This window comes from Ctenopharyngodon idella, chromosome 19, assembly GCF_019924925.1.
Source record: "Ctenopharyngodon idella isolate HZGC_01 chromosome 19, HZGC01, whole genome shotgun sequence".
Taxonomy (NCBI): domain Eukaryota; kingdom Metazoa; phylum Chordata; class Actinopteri; order Cypriniformes; family Xenocyprididae; genus Ctenopharyngodon; species Ctenopharyngodon idella.
Genome location: NC_067238.1, coordinates 11,012,590 through 11,037,896, shown reverse-complemented (window position 1 = coordinate 11,037,896; position 25,307 = coordinate 11,012,590). Strand labels below are relative to the sequence as shown.

The 25,307-nt window shown below is 36.3% G+C and overlaps 4 protein-coding genes across 4 annotated transcripts; all 4 read right to left on the bottom strand.

The window, feature by feature from the left end:
• Positions 1–73: 73 nt before the first annotated feature.
• Positions 74–3,583, bottom strand: LOC127501315 (free fatty acid receptor 3-like). Its single transcript, XM_051873264.1, has 3 exons — positions 2,743–3,583; positions 1,371–1,402; positions 74–106 (listed from the first exon to the last, which is right to left on the bottom strand). Exons 1-3 carry the CDS (start codon positions 3,581–3,583, stop codon positions 74–76), a joined length of 906 nt encoding a protein of 301 aa, XP_051729224.1.
• A 1,600-nt stretch (positions 3,584–5,183) lies between these two features.
• si:dkey-211g8.9 (free fatty acid receptor 3) lies at positions 5,184–6,824 on the bottom strand. The gene has a single exon (XM_051872229.1). It carries the CDS (start codon positions 6,701–6,703, stop codon positions 5,672–5,674), a length of 1,032 nt encoding a protein of 343 aa, XP_051728189.1. The 5' UTR covers positions 6,704–6,824; the 3' UTR covers positions 5,184–5,671.
• tekt2 (tektin 2 (testicular)) lies at positions 6,696–19,963 on the bottom strand. Its single transcript, XM_051872228.1, has 11 exons — positions 19,691–19,963; positions 17,046–17,213; positions 16,617–16,742; positions 15,767–15,972; positions 14,910–15,053; positions 13,960–14,074; positions 13,250–13,357; positions 12,588–12,731; positions 11,959–12,038; positions 11,618–11,848; positions 6,696–6,828 (listed from the first exon to the last, which is right to left on the bottom strand). Exons 1-10 carry the CDS (start codon positions 19,814–19,816, stop codon positions 11,650–11,652), a joined length of 1,416 nt encoding a protein of 471 aa, XP_051728188.1. The 5' UTR covers positions 19,817–19,963; the 3' UTR covers positions 6,696–6,828; positions 11,618–11,649.
• A 149-nt stretch (positions 19,964–20,112) lies between these two features.
• Positions 20,113–25,293, bottom strand: olah (oleoyl-ACP hydrolase). Its single transcript, XM_051872230.1, has 7 exons — positions 25,201–25,293; positions 24,575–24,708; positions 21,711–21,849; positions 21,492–21,591; positions 20,999–21,168; positions 20,801–20,883; positions 20,113–20,608 (listed from the first exon to the last, which is right to left on the bottom strand). Exons 2-7 carry the CDS (start codon positions 24,702–24,704, stop codon positions 20,466–20,468), a joined length of 765 nt encoding a protein of 254 aa, XP_051728190.1. The 5' UTR covers positions 24,705–24,708; positions 25,201–25,293; the 3' UTR covers positions 20,113–20,465.
• Positions 25,294–25,307: the final 14 nt, after the last annotated feature.

Genomic DNA, 25,307 nt, shown 5'->3' with positions numbered 1-25,307 from the left:
ACACATCCTGCTTGTTACCAGAGCAATCGTTTAGTGATTATTTTCACCAACAGAGGGAGCTGATTACTTGGAGTCACGCTGCTGCTTTATCCATGAAGAACTGAACCTGGATGAGAGCGGAACAGTATTATATCAGTTATTAAAAGAGACACCATCATCGGTTTCAAGGTAGTCACATACTAACTATTGGTATAACTATCACATACTAATGTTACATTAAAGTAATATCTGTATGTACTATGTAAGAGGGCCTGAACAGGGTGCAGAATTGTCTTGCACGCAATTTTAAATGTTCCCGCCATCACAACTCGGAGCAGACCCCACTTGTGTTAAATGCAGGGTAATTGTAATTACTGCATACAGTATTTTCACAATATGTGAAAATGAAAATATTAAATTCAGTTAGAAAATGTTACAAATATTTGTTTTATTTCTGTAATGTGTTTTTGTAAAGTCATTATTTTGTTACAATGCTGTTTTGACCTGTTTGCTATTTGCAGTGTTTACTTTTTACTATTTTTCATAGTGTGATGAGTTGTATCTATTAAAACCAGTTCTAGTCCGTTTGACCTGCAAACATTATAATAAGTATTAATTATAATAATAGTAGCTGTAGGTAGGTCCCCATTTTTAATACCTGTTATTACTTGTTTGTAATAAGTGAGATTTCAATGATATTTTAATAACAATAAAAGAGGTCAAATAAAATCTGTTAATACAAAACCAGAAGCTTTTTATACAAAAAAGCTTGCATTTGCCTAAATATAAACCTTGCAAACTGTGAGATTTTTTCATTAAACTTGAACTTATACCGCCCACTTTTTCTATCACCCCGACATATTGCTCTTACTGCGGTATTTTTACCTGTCAAGCAACAGAAAAGCAAGCGCAACATCTGTTTCTTTTCAAGTTTTATCGGTGTTCGTCATTATTCTTTTTTGAACCTGTGAATGAGTGTCTAATGGTTTTAACTGATCTCGGGTCAGATTTATAGGTTCATTATTAATTAATTTAATTGTAATACTTGTGTGTGTATAATACATAAAGGAGAATGATAATTAATTGCTTTTAATTGACCTAGCCATGCCTAACAGTCTAACACACAACTCACTTGCACGAAAACATTTAAAAACAGTGAAATGCAATCTAAGAATTTTATGCAAACCTCTAATAATTAACTGTATTAAATTACACAAATATACTTTATGTATTTAATTTCACTTTTTTAACCAATATCTGTGCTGCTGACTTTCAATGATCTAATTCAACCATACTAATTATCAAAAATGACTTTAGATTAGATTTAGAAATAAGAGTGTTGAACTTCCTTCTCCTGTATCCTATTGTTCTGTAATCCAGAATGGCAGCACAGCTGAAAGGTTTGTTTGAGCGGCACCCGCTACTAGATGTGAATTTGCATTTCCTTCAGCCTGAGGCTTATTCATTTCATTTTTGGTGTGAAAGGGCCTTTACATTTGCCAAAAATAGAACTTTTTTGTTGTTATTAAAAAAACAAACAAGCAAGCCCAGCCCAGGTGAGAAAAAGTAACGCAAAAGTAAAGTATTGCATTACTTCTCATAAAAAGTAACTAACGCAATTAGTTACTTTTCTAGGGAGTAACGCAATATTGTAATGAATTACTTTTAAAAGTAACTTTCCCCAACACTGGTTGCGAACCAATTAGTTCAAACAATTCAAGTTTCCACAAGCTTTGTTTCCCCCATTACTATGACAGACTAAAAATCACAAACATTTTGAAACCTCCAAACTTATGAAAACTGCTTCAAGTTCATCGATCAGGCTCTTGGTTTCCACTTTACATATTCCCGGCTGTGAACGTGTAAACTGATTGACAGGCAGAAAGCACCCCAAAAGCCTTCTGACTGGCTAAACGAAGAATCTAACCACGGCCCGCACCACTTTATTTGTGGACGCTTACAGACACTACTGTCACAAAGATCGGTGTGATGCCTTTTTTCCCCCTTGGGGTAGGATCCTTTTCTGCATAGGCTATCATTACATAAAAAAATCATGTACAGCACTTTTATGTGAAGTTTAGGATACAGTATCATACATTTGTATATTTGCTTTGTGTAATTTAAATAGAAGTAGATTACAACAACAATACATTGCTTTAAAGGGATAGTTCACCTAAACAAATTTAATTCTGTCATCATTTACTCACCCTCATGTAGTTCCAAACACGTAAGACTTTTGTTCATTTTGAGAACACAAGATATTTTTATTGAAATCTTAGCGATTTCTGTTTCTCCATAGTTAGCTACATAACTACCACTTTGACGCTTCAAAAAGTTCATAAAGAGATCATAAAATTAATCCATACACTGTAAACCCTAATGCTCAAAATAATTAATTTATTGGAGTAGGGCAAACTCAAATTAAACTAATTAGTTCAATCAAATTAACTTTTATGAGTATTTAAAATTTTCTTTTTCTTTTTCTTTTGTGTTTTCATATGGATGAAAACACAATTTCATCCACATTTTCATATGGATGAAATCTCAATTCATATGGATTAATTTTACGATCTCATTATGAACTTTTTGAAGCATCAAACTGGTAGTTGCATAGACTGTCAATGGAGGGACAGAAATGTCTCAGATTTTATTAAAAATATCTTCATTTGTTGTTTTGGGTGAACTGACCCTTCAAATTGGCATAAAACTGAAAAAAAGCCTTAGTACATACTTTAATCACCCTTCTCATCTCCCTGGAGATACAGAAAAATATAATAGGATCATAACATGCATTCAAAGTTGTTAGAATTATAGTTGTCATGCGCCACTCTGGATTTTCGTTTTTGATGAAGCTCACTAAATGTGATATGTTGTAGGGTGCAAAACTACCGACAAACACAAGGAGAGTCCCCAGAGCCAGTCCAATTGCTCGGAGTTTACGTTTTCGATTGATGAGAGGACGCTTTAACAAAATACAAACGAAATTGATGTAACAGAAGCAGCAGGTAAGGAGGGGTAGAAAGAAAAACACCACTGCTAAACCCAGCCGCACTGGGAGCAGCTTTATGAGCTGTTTCTCTGTGAAGTTAATGTAACATGTCTGAGGTTCTGTCACCAGAGGGCGCTGATTAGTGGTGTTGTCGGCTTCATCAGAATCTATTTGTGCTGCCTTGTAAACAAATAAAGAACTTACTGCAACAATCACCCAGATGCCTACACATATAGGTACTGTGTAAATGATTCTCTTCTGACTTTTATACTTGACTGGAAATGCTATACACACATAGCGCTCAGCGCTTATTGCTGTCAAGAACAGGCTGCTCGAATAGACAGGAAGAAAGAATACAAACATATGGAAGTTGCACAGGAAATAGGGCATGTTCCAAACCATGTTATCTGCGGCCTCTTTCATCTTGATGGGCAGGAAGGTGAGAAAGATGAGGTCAGAAATAGCGAGGTTCAGCATGAATATGTCAATGGGGATACATTGTCTGTGAATCTTGTGAATGCCTGAGTAGAACGCCAGTGCACTATTAGGAAACCCAATCAGGAATGTGATGATATATATAGCAAGAAACACTGCTGTAGGTGCATCTTCTGACATTGTTGTCGGCTTAATGTTCTTTACTTTAGAAAACAGCCCCTCAGGTTCTTCAGAAGATACCGCCTGTAATATATACATACACTTATTTTAGATGTATTCTCATGTTTTTTTCATTATTATTATTATTATTATTATTGTTTAACTTGGAACTTACCAAGAGCTTTATCTCTGTTATCAGTCTTGATCAAATCAATGGGCTCCTTTGATACACAGTTCCGTGACATTCAAGCCACCTAGACAGCAAACTGTATATAATTTGCATTCATCATATTATAAAAACATGTTTAGAATTGAGCCACTGTTTTCTTTCTTTCATTTTTCACTGAAGCATGAAAACAAACCTCTTCTGGAAGCTCAAACGTGCTGCATAAAACACAAGAATGAACCTCATTGGTTCTCGCACACGTCAAGCTTGAGCTTCCAATAACCACAACTGATGTGTTAGTTGATGAATGTGAATAAAAGCCTAAATTCAACCTGTTCATCATATAAAGCAATCATGCTCAATTCATATGGATTAGTTTAATGATCTCTTTATGAAGTTTCAATTACGGCTGTCTATGGAGGGACAGAAAGCTCTCAGATTTAATCAAAAAGATCGTCATTTTTGTTTCGAAGATGAACAAACGTCTTATGGGGTGTGGAACAACATGAGAGTGAGTAATTAATGACAGAATTTTCATTTTGGGGTGAACTAACCCTTTAACAAATACAACATTTGATTTCCATAATGTATTAGTAAATGTTAAAATTAACATTAAGTAAGATTAATAAATGTTGTAGAATTATTGTTCATTCTTAGTTCATGTTAACTAAAGTAGTTAACTAATCTTAACTAATGAAACCTAATTGTAAAGTGTAACCAATTATTTAATATTAATTTAATCTATCTGCTGGGGTCAAACTGCAGAGAGCTTTCTGAAAAAATGCTGTACTTGATAATACAAATCAACTGAATGTGCAAACAAAAAAATAAATGAAATGAGATAAATTAAAATGTTCTTTTGGATTTTTGTATGATCAGGTTTAGGTATAAAGTTTTTGGTTTCTGATACAAGGAGTGTATAAAACCGCAAACAATAAGTAGCGTCCTTCAGATTCACTTTTAATTTATAATTAAACATAATACTTTGATGCATTTATAAAAATGACAACTAAATTCAAATTTGACTGTTATCACTGCTCTGTTTTTATAGACTTTCAACACAATAAATTATTAAACGGGTGTATTCCAGTCCAACATATCTTCAAAAACATCTGAATAGATTATACTCACCAAGACTTCAGGTTATGGCTTGAGCTTCCTTCTCATTTTAAGTACTAACTTTTAACATGAATGTTTATTACAGCTCACATTTTCCTGGAATGTATCTAATTGCAAACCACAAACTGTCACGTGGGCTTTTGTCCACAGTTATTGTGTAATGTAAAAATAGATGACCATTGTTTTGTTTCGTTTTTTTCTGATCCAGACCTGAGGCCTGTAAAACGTGTAAAATGCAGAGGCGACACACACACACGCACACGCACACACACACACACACACACAGTCTCAATTCATAATATCCATACGCCAAAAACTGCACGGAAAATGAAATAATCCCAGAGAATGTGGCAATTTATATTTACAGTGCCCACTTTAAAACATATTACACATTCACAGTAATAATTATAGTAGAAATAACAATAATTACAGAATAAGTGTTTCACAGAATAGTTACAAAGTACATGGTTCATTAGTATTTACACTTCTCATATGTTTAAAGGATCTAATAGATATTACTATTTTACAATAATTGCTAACTATATTTATTTACTATAGTTTATATTTTTGGTTAAAATCACTATGTAATACAGAGGTAACCATTAGTGAATAGCGGAAGCAGTGCATAAATGGCTGGTGCCAAAAAAAAAAAAAAAGGCATTATTTTTTAAAAGAATGTGCACTTTCTCATTCAATATTTTTAATGGCCACTAAAACATGATCTTACAGCTCATATCCTTCCCCTAAATATGTCTGTTTGGGTGACGCACACTCACAAAATTCCATGTTCTCATTTGTTCCATGAGTGTGTGGCGGTACCCTAATCAGGTCACTTTTATTGACGAGTCTGCTTTGTTTGCTCTTGCTTTGTCATCTTTAGATTCTCCATGGCTTATTATTGACACAGCCTGTGTAGTTGTTGTTTGAGGGTTCCTGGAAGCCCTACTGCAGTGATGCTGATGCCACAACTTGCATGATGCGTCCCTTTGCTTACGGCAAAGTCTGTCTACCAAATCCCTCGGCGTCCACGGCGAAAGCATCAACATAACCACGGGCTCTAGAAACACATTGCAGGAGCTCGAAAGCATGGCTTCACTTCTCCACCCCACATTAGTGTTCAAGACAAAGCCCACCACGTGGGAAACATTGTAGGGTCCATAACAGACCACAAACACTACTAATGTGGAGAGCGCAATGGCTAATACCCTTCTTTTCCCAGCAGAGGGCAAAGAAGAGTGTCTGACAAGCACAAGGCAGCGCAGCGTGCAGAATGCTGACAAAACAAGTGGCAGGAGAAAGAGCAGCAGCGCCATCTCTAGGCGTAATGGCACCAGCACTTCCAATTGCTCCTGGGTGAAGTTTTCATAGCATGCGGAGACATTATGCTCTGATAAAGACACAAAATGTCCCCCTCCTTCAGCAAGATAAGCAAAACCCAAGTGTAAGAGCACTAAAGCCCACAAGATGGCGCTCACCAGGCAAGAAGTACGGCCCCGGCGGTAGAGCTTGTAAGTTATGGGGAAGGCGATACTCAGGTAACGGCCCACAACGACTGCTGTGAGGATCAGACTGCTACCGTAGACCGAGAAGAACAGAAAGAAGCTGTAAACGGGACAAACCTCAGCTGGAAGCGCCCAACTCTGAAGCACCGTCTCGGCCACTTTGACTGGCATCCACAACACCAGAGCGAGATTTGCCACACATAGGTTAAGAGCGTAGACTACATTGGGAGTGGCACCGTGTTTTCGAGCCTTACGGATGTACACGAAAAGAACAAGGAGGTTGCCGGGAAGTCCGAGCAAGAAGGTGAAGATGTAGACCAACATTGAGACACAGCTGGACACAGTCAACTCCATGTCAGATCAATTTCTAGATTTGTTGCTCAATTAACAAAAACCAGATACTCCTTTTTACAGGCTCTCCATTGGCCTCCAGTATTCCATTTGGAAGAATAGTTGTAAAATGCTGAACAACGTCCAATCTGTGTGAGAAAAAAATAGATGAAGACAATGAAGAAGTTCTTATTTGCAAGAAAATTTGTATTTATTTGGAAGGCACAAAGTAGGGCGGGGAGAAAAAGGGGGCGTGGGAGGGGTGTTAGATGGGTGGTTAGTGCATCTAAGAGCTTGAATTGGTCTGATATGAGGCAAGGGGATGCGTACTTAATGTAGCAAGATGGCATTTATATGGTCTCTTGTTGCCTTATTTGCCCTTGGAGCACACGCCAGATCAGGCCCTTTTAGTGAAATGATTCAGAATAATTGGGCTTTACAGGAAGCCTAGACCATACAACCGTGACTCTGTCACATGAAATGAATGGACGGTTAAACCATTAAAGCTGTAAACCTACTAGGAGACTATTTGGGGATGTCATTCAGCATTGGCTATTGCATACAATGAATTAGCTTGACGATTTTATAGCATCATGCAAAAAGCCTTTGGATCTGTTTACTAAGCTTGATCTCACTGGCTGTATATCATGCTATCATGCATCTTTATATATATATAAAAAAGTCACCTTGGATTTAAATAGGCAAATACTTAAGAGTCTATGACTGGCTCAAACTGTGAAAGAATGGTTGGGAGGGAGCATGAAAAATAATTTCACACATGAATTGGAACCTCTGAGTCCAGACCTGAACCTCATTGAAAGTCTTTGGGATGTGCTGGAGTAGACTTTACAGAGTGCTCGACTCTTGCATTGTCAATACAAGATCTTGACCAAAAACTGATGCACCTCTTGATGGAAATAAATGTTGTTATGTTATTTCCATCAAGAGGTGCATTAATTCCAATTAGGGTTAGAAGATCTGTTGCCAAACATATAACATGCTAGAAACATAATAATCACTGCAATAGTGATCCAGTCATAGACTCTTGAGCATTTGCCTATTTAAATCTAAACAGCTACTTTTCCGGGCAGTGTATATGTAAGCAATAAGGTACGAGAGGCTGTGCTGTATCGTGACTGACAGCGCTAGTCAAAGCATTTGTCAGTTGCGTCTTGTTCCGTGTTCACAACAATTCAGTCTTTTCAATGTAAAAGTCTTCGCTACTGACTGACACACTCATTATTTGCCATCCATGCCGCCATCTAATGGCTAATACTGTAACAACTTCAGCCGTGACTTATTCACGATACAGCACTAGCCTCGAGTACCTTATTGCTTTTATAAAACGGTTACCACACAATAAAAATATTAAAGCCAAAAATATGTATCAATGCAACTTTCATGAAATAAACTTTCAATAAAAGCCTTCCTTCCGCCGGAAAAAATAGTCCCTGACCATTAACAGCAACAGAAGTTACATTATTACGCCATTAGATGGCGGCAAAGACTGTCTTTATGAGTGTGTCAGTCAGTAACGAAGACTTTTACATTGAAAAGACTGAATTGTTGTGAACACGTAACAAGACGCAACTGACAAATGCTTTGACTAGCGCTGTCAGTCACGGGAAAACCCCTTAACTGTTAAAAGGACAAGATAATACATCGGACATTTAAACAGGTTTTTTATTATGAACATAGGACTGACCTGAAGGAAAATGCTAAATCTAAATGCAGGTAATAAACTCGCTCAGTCGACCTCTTTCTCACAATACTCTTCTACACAATACAGTAAGCTTAAATTCAGTTTGTTAAAAAGAAGTATATAAATACTAGTGTTAAAGAGAAGTATATAAATAAACTACTATAAATAAATACAAAATAAAAGTTTAAAATTCAATAAAATTCAATAAAAACAGTGAATTTAGTACATTCTAAAGATTTTTATTCTCAAAAAATTATAACTCAAACCATGCACTCCTAACCGCATCAAATTATGTATTTAAATTCACTGAGCATGAAAACTGAAGAAAACAGAAAGCTTCAGCAACAATTTACAAACTCATTTTAGGTTTACAAGAATAGCAATGAACAGCAAAAACAAAATACATAGCAACACCAAAGGTAGCACCTTAGTCTTTATATAATGGCATTTAAATATGAACTGATTCACATGCTTTAACAAAATGTGACCAACTATGATTTGAGCTCTGTAATATTTGCCATCCATTTAAACTCAAAAGGAAATACCTTCCTCCTTGTTATTTCGCATAGATGCAAATAGTCCCATTTAGAGGCATTAGTGTAGCTGTTACCCAACAGAATTGCTAAACCCTCACCAATGGATGTGCATAGATTTTTGTGTCACTCATTCTTTTATCTTGTTTATCACTGAGAGTCAAAGTCCAGTCTAAATAGAGCCTTTCATATGACATTAGCGTCTCTTCCCACACATAAAATAATAGATGGATTAACGTTGTTGTTGGAAAACACCAATGATCCACATGCAGTTTGCTTGTCATGAAAATGAAACTATACACAAGTAAAACCTTTAAGTGTGTATTTATATTTGAGATGTTTGCTCCACTCTTGATCATAAAATCAAATTAATGTTTAAAATGCTAAACCATTACCACATCAAAAACACATGAAATATTGTCTTGAGACTGGTAAAGACATAAGAAGAAGAGGAAACAGAAATTTGTACAATACTAGGAAAAAACCAAAACAAATTTATGCAATTTAAAAAAAATCTCACATTTATTTATTTAATATATTTTTAAATCATCATTAGGTTATCAAATAATTATTCACTATTTATTTACCTTATTTAGTTGTCCCTGATTAGTTTCCACCCTCTCTCTTACCAATTAAACTAGCCATTTTTGCAGCTTTGGCTGTAGCACAACTGGTAGATTGTGGTGCTGGTAACTCAAAGGATCTGGGTTTGATTCCCAGGAATGCATGTACTGAAAAAATGATCCTTTGAACACACTGTAATCCGCTTTGGATAAAACTCTCTGCCAAACATGAAAATGTAATCATATCTACCCTACTTCCTCTTTATTAACTCATCGTGGCTGGCAGACCAAGTTGATAAATACCAAATTTGATTACCTTGATTATCTGGTTCAGGATTGTTTAATAAATGTTGGAGCTAAACTCTGCTGGACAGTGGCCCTCCAGGAACTGAGTTTGACACCCCTGATTCATACTGTAGCTATGTTCACACTGTCAGTCCAAATCCAATTATTTGTGTATCTGATTGGAATCGGATCTAAATTATTGACTGTCCACACTGTGTATCTCAACTTTTCAAATCTTATTTGTATGTCCCGTGGAATATCTGCATTGGTTTCTATGGCTATGACTGTTTCCTGTTATAAGAATGTTTCCTATAATAACGTCTCACATGTTTATGTTTTACATGGCGTGAGTAAGTGACATAAACCACGCAAAATCCGATTTGAGCAGTCAGACTGAAACAGATTCCCAGAAATGCGATTTGAATAGGATTTCAAACTAGGGGTTGCACCGAATAATCAACTAGTTGACTAATGCTCTGACAGTTTACGCATCGACTAGTTGCTGATCATGGCCTATAGAGGGCGCAACAGAATAAGAAAGTCCACATTTACGCTCCGTATCCAACCGTAAATGACACACTATAAATATGGTATAATAAATACATACTTCGAGAGCGCTCCACAAGATATGTTTGATTATACCATCTGGATGCTCAATGTTGATCGAGTGAATGCACAATATTCTGTGTGTTTCAACCACAGGGACCAGGGTTTAAATGAAGTTTCGGATAAAAATTCTCCCCTCTAAAAGTCCCTGCTCACGGGTTAGTACTTTTTCGAAGTTCAGGAACTTTCGGGGGTGGGACTTGGGCGCTAAACATGCAGATTGGTTGAGACTCCATGAAGCATTTTATTTCAACCACCATTTTTAAAAGTCTGTTGCGGTGTGTGCAGAAAGAGTTGTTTGCTATTCAAATCAACACTGGAGTTTAAAAATACGACCAATGGACCGACGACGAGGTTCAGGCTTTATTAAGCTTATATGCGGAGGACGAAATCCAGGATATCTGGAAAGTCGAACTGGAAGGTCGCGCACAGTCCTACGTCAAAGGACAAATCTTCACGGTACTTTAGACCGCTATGAAAACACAGACAGCAACAGGTCTGGGGGAAAAAAAGTTCCTAGGACAAATTGTTCAAGGTAATTTCAGTGGAAACGTGGTTCTAGTAACTAAAATCCACAGCTTCACTATTAGTAGAGAGACGCTGCCAGGTAGAAGTAATTCACACATGCAATCATTCTCTCACTAATGCATTCATATAAATGTAATCATACTGTGCTACTTTATCTGTATCTGATTTAGAACGAGCAGAAATCTGTGAGAAATATAATGACCCAAAGACAAAAGCACTGATAAAAATAAGCTGTTATGTAGGAGCGATAGCCTTGTGGGCAGCGCTATGCCATATCTGTTCACAAGGTGAACCACATTCGAGTCTCAGCTCGATGTTAAGGCTTATTTGTTCATTAATGACATCATCAGCGACTAGTTGATGTTGACTTGACTTTCATCACATAAATGTTGACTTTAAAAAATCTGAAGTCATTCAACCCCTATTTCAAACTACATATGAATGTAGCTCAAAACAGATTCGTAAAAAGCACATTTTTTGCCGTTCTAAATATAATCGGATTCCAGTCGGATATGCACAAAAATTGGATTTGGACTGAAAGTCTAAATGAGGCTTACGATTAAAGTTGCAGTCACATTTGTGAAATTTCAGCAAAATTTTGCAGGCATCCATTGTCAATAGCGTAGAGATGTATAAAGCACAGCTCACACAGACGTCACTTTCAAACCAAATTAGATTTGGCCCGTGAAATTTCGCTGAGCAACGGTAAATGTGACTGTACCTTAAGTATGAGGTAAGAATCAGGACGTCGACTCAAGCGAGGTCCAGCTTGTGTCTGCCACTAGAGTTGGTGAGAGGCACCACAGCTGAACGCAGACCCTCAGTCTGGACCCCCAGAGTCAGGCGCAGGCGGGTCTGGCTGCTGCGCTGCTCCAACGACAGGGCATCCTGCTTACGGGACAGATCCTCTATCATTTGAGCTTCATGCTGCTTCAGAGACTGCAGAGAGTGCCTGGTCATGGACAGGACACAGTATCAAAGGTGTTTACAGGTCAGATTCTTTTTGAATTAGCATTATTTATATAAATGAAAGGAGGAATTGAGATAAAACAGTGGACTTACTGGGCTTCTGCCAGCTTCTGTTTCAGTGCTAGAATGGTGGCTTCCAGTTGTTTGGCTTCATCCACCAAACCAAACTGTACCTAGGTGTAATGGGTTATGACAAAACCAAAACAGCAGATTAAGATGGATTGTGTTTGTTTTTCAGTGGGTGATAGTAATTAACTAGAACAAAGGTCATACATCTCTTTATTGCAGATGACATGAGGTGCGGTCACATTTATCGCTGTTCTGCGAAATCCAGCCATTTCAACCCACCTTTCTTAGTGTCATCCCAGTTATTTTAACTGTACAAAAACAGCCTTTATGCTGCTTGATATTGCAAACTGCTATTTCTAATCATATTAATTTATTATCATATTCATAAATATAGTAATTTCAATAGGATTACACACGATCAGGTATTTTGTGTGAGGGCGAAAGGTTTTGCGACATGTTCAAGTTGGTCACATGGATTTGCTCCACTGATCAACAGAAAGCTGTTCTATGACAGTGACTTGTTAGTTGTACTTCATAAATCACCACACTATTGAAAATAGACAATGGACCTTTTTTGCCTGCAAAATTTTGCCGAAATTTCACTGTGACGGCACCTATATGCAGTTTACCATTCAGCTGGTTGTGGAGTTTACCTCATCTCTGCACAGGTCCATGCCGGGCCTCTTTATCCTGTTCTCTAGACGGGTGTGGACCAGCTTTAGAGGAGCCATCTTGGCATGCAGGTCCTCCTCCAGGCCACCAATATCCTTCTCCAGCTCAGCAATCTCATCCTGAGTCTGAGAGACAGTGGGACAAATTAGAAAAAAGAAAAATGCCCTATTCATTCTATTCATCGATTACCACATGACACATGGATAGTCCCTAACAACCAATTTCCTACACTGTGCTCATGTCTCTCATATCACTCCACGGTCTGTCTTCTCACATGGCTAATAAAATTGTATACACTCAAATCAATGTCCATGTATTGATTTTTTTAGGTGGGAAGTCATATAATAAAAGTATATTTTGCAGTCATTATCACAAAATAAACTCCTTCAGGTTGATACAAAACCTGAACGCCTCACTTGATCACCCTGTGGGGTTTATTTGGGAATAATGACCAACTAACCCATATTTCATTGCTGAACTTCCACATTCACATTACAATTGAGTGTAAAGCACTTTCTTTAACTACTTATTATTTTGTATGACAGTTAGTATGCTGTGGCCAAGATTCTCTGTGTTTCACTGTGTATTCAAAACCACGAGAAAAAATATAAAAAAGAGGGGGATAGTAAGGATGAAGCCTCACAGTTTTCAGCTGCCAGTGCATTTCATGATGGGCTTGTTCTTGGTGGTGAGTTCGCTTACGGAGCGCAAACTCCACAGCCATTCGTTGGGCTTCCAGCTCATTCTGCACCTAAGAGAGACGAGGCATGTAGTGAATGGCTTTCATACTAAATACTGTTACATTGTTCAACTACAAGTCATTTTGTTCATCTTAAAAGTTTCTTGAATATTTTAAATTGAGCTTTTATATATATATGTGACCCTGGACCACAAAACCAGTCATAAGTCGCATAGGTATATTTGTAGCATTTGCCAACAATACACTGTATGGATCAAAATTATAGATTTTTCTTTTATGCCAAAAATCATCAGTATATTAAGTAAAGATCATGTTCCATGAAGATATTTTGTAAATATCCTACCGTAAATATATCAAAATGCATTTTTGTGAGTGGATATGCATTGCTAAGGACTTCATTTGGACAACTTTAAAGGTGATTTTCTCAATATTTTGATTTTTTTGCACCCTCAGATTCCAGATTTTCAAATAGTTGTATCTCAGCCAAATATTGTCCTATCCTAACAAACCATAAATCAATGGAAAGCTTATTTATTCAGCTTTCATATGATGTATAAATCTCAATTTCAAAAAATTGACCCTTATGGCTGGTTTTGTGGTCCATGGTCACATATATACGCTGAACGATTAAATTTGTAGACCAGGTGTTGCACCTGTGCTCTTGTGATGCTGTTATTCTCTCTTATCTGTACAGAGGACTGCATCTCTTCTTTGGCTCTGGTAATATTGTATCGGCTGAACTGCTCCCACTGCTGGGGAGTTGTGGAACTGCAAACAAAGTGGACAAAACACACCATTATATTATATTATATTATATTATATTAGTACATTACTTTAATATTTCAAAAAGTTTTCCTTTGCAAGTAACCAATTATATTTTTTATAATATTATGCATGCTATTTATAATTTTCTAGTACATTTAAATTAATGTTTTAAATAGTTTTCTTTTCTTGCAAGTTTTTCAAATCATCAAACTACAAAAAACTAAAAATTACTAATGTTTAGAAAATTTATATTGATCATTTTGATTTATTTTTAAGTGTTTAAGTATGTTTAAGTATAAAAATAATACAGACATTTTTTACCTAATGAAAATTAATTATATCATTACCATAGAGGATTGACATTTATGGAGATTTAAAGTCACCATGAAAAACAAAACTGAAAATTTCTAATTTTTTTTTATTAATATTGCAATATTTATTATAAATGACGTATATGTGCACATAATTTTCTTAAAATTCATGTGCCCCCGAAATCTTTAATCAAAATAACTTCCCCTCCCTCTTGCAGCAATACCTCTTCTCTGATGACATGTTTACTGGAGTGAAGTGAACCTGTCAATCACATGAGATCGACCAATAGCAAACCACAACGATCCAATCAGTTCCTGATTAACAAAATCAAATACCACCCTACATTTTTTCTCATTTAAGAACCCCTTTCACTCGGATATACATCACAATAGAGAAGAAAAGACTATCACAACTTCCTTTTTATGCCGACTTTAAACTACATACCTATTTGGGCGCCTTCTTGGCCTATAATATAGTCTCTGGACATTATTATTATTATACCTAGCACATTTAGTCATATGCTCACCCAGGGGGCACTCTTGTGGGGTTGGGCTTCAGGGAGATCTCAGGTGACCGTATAGTGAGAGACAAGCATGACATGTCCACATCAAGGGCCTCGATTTTATCTTGAAGGTCAATGGTCAGCTGTTGCCGTGCTTCCTGTAGACGACTGAGAAGATCTGCTGAGATTAGAAACCAGAAACCACCTAATCTTCATCATATCAACAGGCAAGTAAGATATGATGTATAATAATTTATCTAATTTTCACTGTCATTCAAAAACAAACAAGCAGATTCACTGTAAAACCTAACAGTGAAAATCACTAAAAGAAATGTTCATTTTACTTAAAATTTTCAAAACGTTAATTCAACTTAACAAATATTTGTGATGTGAACTCAAAAACTAATTATATTAAGCAGAACTCAATCTGAATAAGTTGCTAGAAATAATATGCTATTTTAACTCTAATGATTTAAGTTACAGAAATTCATTTAATCTAGTAGCTTACGTCTATGGCTGACCACAACATATTTAAACAAAACTCCATGGTTTTAATTTTTTTTTTTAAATAATGTTTTCTGAGAAATTACATTTGTACAGGGCTCTAGGTTATATTTTTATTAACTAAAAGCTAATCAAATAAATACATAAACAATAATAAATACATGAATCTATTTCATATAAGACTACAAGCCTACATTAAGCCTTTTTAACCTAATTTTACTCATGGCAAACTATTATCCCGGTGTGTTTCATAAGAGTCAAGAAACACCATGCGCATTTTCCCTCTTGTCAGTCACGTCCGCCCATCCATCCACCATTGCTATTGAGTGCTTCAAACCAATTAACGTCTATGTGATTCAGTGTAGTACTATACTTACCACAGCTGTTCAAAGGCCTGATCGATGCACCGCTGAAGGCTGAGTTGTGCTCCATCAATCACCTCTACTTCCTTCTTAAGTTCAGCTTCTACAGGGTCACTGACCAGCTCCTTGCCACGACGACCTTCCCTCAGGGTCAAGCACTCCGCAGTGACTTCAAGGGGCTGAACAGTGGCTGCAAGGGCTCGTTCTGTCTCCTCCTTGGACTTAGCAATGTTTTATGGGTTCATGAATACACTTGAGATGTTTTTGTCTTTCTTAAAGACAAATTCGTCTTACATTGCATTATATGTATATTTTTTTACAAAACATTTCTTCAGTGTAAACTAATTCTGAATAAAAAAGATTATTGGAGTACATTTTACAAGAAAAGACTATTTAAAGGGATAGTTCACCCAAAAATTTAAGTTATCCCAGGATTTACTTACCCTCAAGCCATCCCATCTTCTTTCAGAAGAACACAATCGGAGATATATATTTAATAATATCCTGGCTTTTGAAGCCCAAAATAAACGCATAAATGCTTCAAAACACGCCCCCGGTTCACTACCATTATAAAGCTTGGAAGAGCCAGGATATTTTTAAATATATTTCCAATTGTGTTCGTCTGAAAGTCTTATACACCTAGGATGGATTGAGGGTGAGTAAATCATGGGATAATTTTAATTTTTGGGTGAACTAACCCTTTAAGTGTTTCATGTTTAATTCAGTGTGTTACTTGATGTTTCTTTACAGCAATTTCTGAATTAAAATTGTTTCTACATGTACACCAATTTTTTTTCAGTGTTGTAAAGACATTCAGGTATGTCAGGTACTTAAAATAACTTCAAGGAACCATGGTATAAATCACCAGAGTTAGTGCGTCCATTTCTGCATCCACTTCCTGTGCACAGGCTTTCAGATTCTCCTTCCAGCGTGTGATGTCATTGATTCTGTCACTCAGTCGCCGGCTGCTGTCATACTCATCCCAGTTTGTCTGACGGGATGAGAAAAACAGCAAAGTATTTGTTGGTTATGCTTTATTTTGTGTCCTTGTTACAGTGTAGTTACACATTTAAATACTGAGTGATATTAATTAACTACATGCACTTACTGCATAATTAGGGTTAGGGTGTGGTTTAGTAGTTGCTTGTAATTATGTATAATTTTATGTTATTATTTACTGTTATATGTAAGATGTGTAACAATGACACTATAAAACAAAGTGTTACTTATTTGTTCATTAGTGGTAATGTTTTTACCTGTCAAACAACTTCCGACCCTGATCTTAAATGATTACCTTATTGGCCGTCTCATTACGCAGAGCTCTTCCTGCCTGCCGTATCTCGTGTGAAATATTGCGCTTGTGCTCAGCAGCATCTGAGATCTGTTTATTGTCAGTTGCCCAGTCAGACACACTGTAACGCAAGCTTGGCTTCGAGCTCAGGGTGGCCATGTTTGCTGGTATCTGGTCCCATAGAAACAAGAAGACAAACACAAAAGAAGTAGTTCTGGTCAACAGGCAAATGGTTAACCATCTGAATCTAAAGGCTTCTGTTTGAGTTTTACCATTCTGATTGTTATTCATGCATCAAATACATTAATAAGACATTTGCTAATTGTTAATTTACATTATTGATGTAAACTAAATGTATATTATTATAGGCAGTTGTGGCCTAATGATTAGAGAGTCTGACTTGTGGGACACCATACTTAGAATTTTTTTTAATTATTTGTATTATTGGACAGACTGTCGGAAGTTGGAAATTCTTCTCAAATTCATCCTGGTGATGTCTAAACTTCTCTGTTTCATACTCATTTTGGGTTTATATTAACAGCTTCAGATGTATATCAGGGTCACCAAAGTCAACAACGCAGCATCAGAGGTTACCCAAATTTGTTACCCCACTCTTTGTGCTTTTTAAAAAGCACTGTATAAATAATCTTTTTTAAATGTCTACAGAGTAACTTTTGTGAAACCTTTTCTATTAAACTATTTCAAAATAATGGGCTATATGCACGGTTACTTCCTGGTTGTCGTTAAGCCAGCTCGGGCATTTCCGGTGAACTGTTGGCTGTTCATTCTGTAGTCGCTGTACATCGACACAAAACCATCAATGGTTGACTTTTTAATGTTGTATTCATATTTTAATGCACTTATCACATTTACCTAATTTTCCAATAAACCAGTTTTATTGATTGCAATAAAGACGAAGCTATTGGGACCGTTTAAAAACGCCGTGTCTGTAATTAGACACACACACGCATTTTTCCCCCAGCACTTCAAATGTTATTTTTAATGTGATGACCACAAACATTATTTGTTCATCCTTCTGACATTGTCCCCATCGTAAAACCGAACGTTTCAAAATGTAGTAAATTCAACATTTGATAGAAAACACTTATTTAAAAATAAAAAAAAGACAATAATTACCACTTTAACCAGCAGGTGGCGGCAAAGTAGCACTTATTTGCGCATATATCAGCCATTTCCTCTAATAGTTTTTCACTTCGTTTTTGACTAAATATTAAACATCATAAAATAACTAGGTTTAAAAATACCTTTTGTCATTGTGAAGTATGAAATACCCCAAAAATCTTAAGAAAAACAATAACTTTTCTTGTGATTCATGACAGAAAGCGAGCACCGCGCTTTCCCTTTGTAATTACAGCAGCTGTCAGTCAGTGCAGCGCAAGATCAATGATTTCAGCACACGTATAAAAACACACATTTTATTTAATTAATCTAACTAAAGTGCACAATAAATATTTAATTTTTGAAGCTTTTTTTTTTTTTTTTTTTACAAAAAAGTGTGAAAACTGATGGTCGAATTTAATTTAGCCAAGGAGGAACAATGAGGTACGTCTTTATTTATTTATTTTTTTTATGCCGTCTTACGTTTGAATAACTAAATTAATGCTATGCCTGACTATTTAAGTGACTATATTCTGATTATAAACTAAGTATTACACTACTGATGCTCAACACACCAGCAAATGACACATCACCGGAAGTTTTCGAGCTGGCTTATATTAATGCGGAAGTTCTAAAGAACGCTCCGTGCATATAGCCAAATCAATATAACATACACTTCAGTTAATTAAAGCTCTGAAAATGACAGCAGTGCAGCTTCTGTTAGCTGGTGAAAAAATAATGTTCTTTTATAAAGACATATATAATAGATTTTCAGTCATTATTGTGTCTTTGCAAACCACTAAAAGCTCAGCTTATTACACACCGCATCACCAGAGTCAATTTAGAGAACATTAAAGCTATCCTGCGCGAAATAGAGCAGGGTAATGGATTTTGCCTCTGTGGCTGTTTATAAAAAAACAAAATGATTTTAGATATCACCAGAGTAAATTTGAGGATAATAAAAAATAAATAATAAAAATAATGCAAATTAACAATTAAAGGGATAGTTGACACAAAAATGAAAATTTTGTCATCACTCAACCTCAAGTTGTTCCAAACCTGTATGAGTTTCTTTCTTCTGTTGAACACAAAAGAAGATATTCTGAAGAATGTTGGTAATCAAACAATCGACGGTAGCCATTGACTTCCATAGTAGGAAAAAAAAATACTATGGAAGTCAGTGGCTACCGTCAACTGTCTGGTTACATTCTTTAAAATATCTTCTTCTGTGTTCAGAAGAAAGAAACACATTTGGAACAACATTAGGTGGAGTAAATTATAACATTTTCATTTTTGGGTGAACTATACCTTTATTACACAGTTTCATTCATGTATTTAATTCATAAATAATCAGGGCTATTTAAGCGAACTGCAAAAAAGTTAGGTGGAAACCTTAGATGGAATTCATCACCTAAAATATGACTTTGACTTATATATTCATATAAATCTACAGTTAAAATGTTGAAAAAATAAGTTAATGTAGGCCTACGCTATTTGTAAGCCGCCACAAAAACATTTATCTGACTTACCGAGACGGATGAAACTCTCAGATGTTTTGTTTGTCTGCTGTTGTGAGTCCAGCAGTAAAGACGGTTAGCGGGTCTCCTGGTAACGGGGCGACGCAACCGCAGCTTATTTAATAATTTAAATAGCATAGCAACGCTAAACAATTACTCACTGACACCGTTTCATCATCTTACCGTAACATAGTCTATGACCACTCGTCTCAGCTATTGCACGTTATTAGTGCTTTTGTTTAATCGCATATAGACCTGAATATCACTTGCCATTCACCATCAACAACCACCACAACATCTTTTCACATTTTTTCTTAGTAATAAAGACGTGTAAAGTGTAAAAATAATAATAATTAATTGGACAATGATTTTTGTCAAAATTTTGAAGGGAAAAATCTTCTTTTCAACCAAACCAAAAAGCATGAAGCACGAGAAACTTGCTCAGACTGTTTTATTTCATACAAATAGTTCAGCTATATATTTTTTTACAGGTTTGAAGTTGATTATTTGATAATTATTTTCATATTTCAGCTTTTTTTTATCCTCAAAAATTACTATATCTGTATATACATAGGATTATATAATCATGATATATTGGTCAAAGTAGTTCATGAATGTTTGATTAATGGAATGATTGATTACTTCTGGAATTAACTGGCTTACTCTCTGTCTGTTCTAATTTTTTTCTTCCCACAATCATAAGAAATCATTTCATCAGTGAATATGAATTATGAGTACATGTATTTATGGCACAGATTTAGCATAGTTGCAGTTGCAGACAGAGTTTCTATAGATAGTCCATCTCTGCTGTCTCAAGATGTTTTGTGATGCAGTCCAGTATATATTTTTCATTTGCTGCTTCTTTCAAGTAAAAGTGAGATCCAGGAAGCATCTGCACAGTGAAGTCACCGCTCGTCATGTTCTTCCAAGCTGTAAATCAAAGAGACACAATGCAAGACTTGCACATAAAGCTTGTAGAATGATGATAAATTCATGATTGTTATTATTACACTGAACAAATAATCAATTTGTTCCAAGTTGACGGCTTTATAAAACCAAAGCCATGCTGTTGCAACATTGTTTTAGTTTGTAAAAAGTTAACCATATGTCTGTCAGACTCGCCTTGTAAGTCATGGGGTGCATCTTCTTTTCCATCAAAGCATGATACTGGACATGATAGGAAAGGTGTTGATGGTCTGCTGCACCTGTCGGATGTATTATATCATACAGTAAAGATGTAAGTTGTCTCATGCCACATATGTTGATGTTTTTTACACTAATAAAATACTTAAGTTTGTATGTTTGTTTTCAAAAACCCACCTATAGTTGTCCACTACATAGAGGTCTGCTTTCAGCGCAGGCAAGAAGAGTTTGGCGAGCTCATCATTGGCCAGTATCTCTGGGGGTGTGCCCCCAATAGATGTTACCCAGATAAGGAACTCTTGATCTGACAAATGACTTCTTTTTGGTGCCTGCAGTCTTGTCTCAGACTTGCAGAAAAGTTCATTATTTTATTACATAATATACATTTAAATATATAAGTATAATCTTTTTTAATTAATAAAGAAATAAAAAGATTACACATTTGCAACCAAACAAAACATCAAATGAATAAACCACTCAATGTTGTGTATCTGTTTTATGAAATCTGTTCATTTTGGGGTTTTGAAGATACTGTGTATTTCACATAATATGTGGGGTGATCATGCTTCATGTTTGTTTTCATGTGGCAAATGGTTCTGGTGGTTTTCTCATAATTTTCAGTTCCTTTTACAGTTGACAGATATGATAATACTGAGCAGATCACACTTACATATGGTGCAGAGGCTCCAGAGAGAAACATGTGGATCGGTTCAAGGTTGTAGACTTTCTTTACATGCTCGGCAAAGGCAAAGCAGGTCATAGCTCCAAAACTACAGAAAAAAAAGTATTATATTTCCTGTCTATCATGTCCTGGTCATACACATCAGGATCAGAACATTATATAAACCTGTCACCATTTCTTGTATACTTTAGCAACAGTCTCACATACCTATGTCCGAAGAGTGCAAATGGCTTTTCTTTGAGTTGAGGAAGTATCACACCTATGACCTCATCAATGATTTCCTGCATATTTTGGCAAAATGGTTCTTTGGCTCTCCCTTCTCTTCCTGGCAGACGAACTGAGTATACTAAAAATATATGAACAATTAAATTAAATGAGGTTAAAAAAAAAATATATATATATATTACTGATAAAAGCAATTATTTTCACTTTCTCTATATTTAAAAACAGCTGATGATCAGGGCCAATTACAGGTGAATCTCAATAAATTAGAATGTCGTGGAAAAGTTCATTTATTTCAGTAATTCAACTCAAATTGTGGAACTCGTGTATTAAATAAATTCATTAAACACAGATTGAAGTACTTTAAGCCTTTGGTTCTTTTAATCGTGATGATTTTGGCTCACATTTAACAAAAACCCACCAATTCACTATCTCAATAAATTAGAATACTTCATAAGGACAAAAAAAAGGACATTTCTGTTTTAAACAGAAATGTCAGGCTTCTGAAAAGTATGTTCATTTCTATGCACTCAATACTTGGTTGGACCTCCTTTTGCATGAATTACTGCATCAATGCGGCGTGGCATGGAGGCAATCAGCCTGTGGCACTGCTCAGGTGTAATGGAAGCCCAGGTTGCTTTGATAGCGGCCTTCAGGTCATCTGCATTGTTGGGTCTGGTGTCTCTCATCTTCCTCTTGACAATACCCCATAGATTCTCTATGGGGTTCAGGTCTGGTGAGTTTGATGGCCAGTCAAGCACAGTAACACCATGGTCACTGAACCAGCTTTTGGTACCTTTGGCAGTGTGGGCAGGTGCCAAATCCTGCTGGAAAATGAAATCAGCATCTCCATAAAGCTTATCAGCAGAAGGAAGCATGAAGTGCTCTAAAATTTCCTGGTAGACGGCTGCGTTGACTGTGGATTTCAGAAAACACAGTGGACCAACACCAGCAGATGACATGGCAGCCCAAATCATCACTGACTGTAGAAACTTCACACTGGACTTCAAGCAACATGGTTTCTGTGCCTCTCCACTCTTCCTCCAGACTCTGGGACCTTTATTTTCCAAATTAAATGCAAAATTTACTTTCATCTGAAAAGAGGACTTTGGACCACTGAGCAACAGTCCAGTTCTTCTTCTCTTTAGCCCAGGTAAGATGCTTCTGACGTTGTCTTTGGTTCAGAAGTGGCTTGGTACGTGGAATGTGACAGTTGTAGCCCATTTCCTGAAGATGTGTGTGTGCGGTGGCTCTTGATGCACTCCAGCTTCAGTCCACTCCTTTTGAAGCTCTCCTAAGTTCTTAAATCGGCTTCGCCTGACAATCTTCTCAACCCTGCGGTCATTCCTTTCACTTGTACACCTTTTCCTACCACACTTTTTCCTTCCAGTCAACTTTCCATGAATATGCTTTGGCACAGCACTCTGCGAACAGCCAGCTCTTTGATCCTCTGTGGCTTACCCTCATTGTAGAGGGTCTTGATGATCGTCTTCTGGACAACTGTCAAGTCAGCAGACTTCCCCATGACTGCTGTTGGGATTACTGACCTAAACCCAGTATTTATACCCTGAGAATGGTAATTTATTAGAACTTGAAATTAAATATTCTAATAATTTGAGATACTGATTTTTTTATTTTGATGAGCAGCAAGCTGTAATCATCAAAATGAAAACAAAAAAGTCTGGAAATATTTTACTTTATGTCTAATAAATCTAGAATATATTTAAGTTTTACTTTTTTAATTAAATTACAGAAACAAGAAAATGTCTCTTGAATTTAGGGCTGTCAAAGTTAACGCGACAATAACGCATTAACAGTTAAAGGGTTAGTTCACCCAAAAATGAAAATTCTGTCATTAATTACTCACCCTTGTGTCGTTCCACATCCGTAAGACCTTCGTTCATCTTCGGAACACAAATTAAGATCTTTTTGATGAAGTCTGACAGGTTTCTGTCTCTCCATAGAGATCCAACGCAACTACCACTCCAAGGTCCAGAAAGGTAGGAAAAAGACATCATTTCAAGTACTCCATGTGACTTCAGTAGCTTAAACTCAATTTTATGAAGTGACGTGATTGCTTTGTTTGCGCAAAAAAAACATAATTTACCACTTTACTTAGAAAAATATTGATCTGCAATGCGCGTTCATGAGAGCTTCACAACGTATGTGTGCTGTGTTCAGACTCACGCATCAACTCAATGCACATGCGCGAGTGTTCACGAAAGCATCACGTTGCATGCATTTTGTGTTCAGGCAAGAGCTGGCATTGTTGCGTGAAAACACTTTGGATAATATTATTTTGTAAATAAAATGGTAAAATATGTTTTGTTTTGTTTTTTTGCACAAACAAAGCGGTCACATTGCTTCATAAAATTGAGTTTAAGCCACTGGAGTCACATGGAGTACTTTAATGATGTCTTTTTCCTACCTTTATGGACCTTGGAGTGGTAGTTGCATTTGATTACTATGGAGAGACTGAAACCTCTCAGACTTCATCAAAAAGAACTTAATTTGTGTTCTGAAGATGGTATTATGGATGTGGAAAGACACAAGGGTGAGTAATTAATGACAGAATTTTCATTTTTGGGTGAACTAACCCTTTAATGCGCATTAACAGTGACATTAAAGGGTTACTAACCCTTTAAAGGGTTAGTTCACCCAAAAAATAAAATTATTCTCCCTTAAGCCATCCTAGGTGTATATGACTATCATCTTTTAGACAAACACAATCTAGCTTCTGGCAGACGCTTAATGTTGCATTTAGCTCAGGAAAGTTATCCAATGTTCACTGTTCGCAATCAGCAGAGAAATTTTGTATCAGTGCATCTCTAATGTATATCCGCCTTTACCTTCAATAGAGCTGTTGAGAGCTTTGCCCCAGCGAGCATAGTGGATAGAGCCTCCACCTGCCCAGGGAAAACAGATGAGCCGGACAGAAGCATCTGGGCACTTGCTGAAACAGGTTATGACTTTATCCATCCCTCTGAAACATTATGACATGCATTAATCCTAGGCAAAACTGTCAATAAATAAAATACCTACTAAAATATAGAGTCTATCTGATCAGTGCCTATGGACTGATGGCAAATATGGAAGATTCAAAAAACACGAGAAGAGTTACTGACCAATAACTGACCCTACATTACATTTGTTTACTTGGGGTATTTCATATGACAGTGAGCTACACAACGCTTACATAATTTTGAGTTATTGATCTTAATACTAGCTGCATTTTAGCTTAATCTGTCACATTTATGAAAAAATCAAATTTTAATATCCCACATAAAAAGGGTTTGATTTTTTGTAGTTCATAAATATTCTGCCGTGCATTCACTACTTTATGCTGCTGATTATTTACATACTGCAATATGTAAGCCATAGATTTGTGATGTAATCTTTCATGTTTAAATTAATAATTTATTTTATAGATCACAGAACAAAACAATAAATTAAAACCACCAGATACTGTTCTCACGTTTATAGTGCAGAATACACCCCAGTACGATCTTCTTCTCTGGTAACGACATACATGCTTAAGCACACTGCTGCCATCTGTAGACCATAGTTTGTAGCAAACTAACA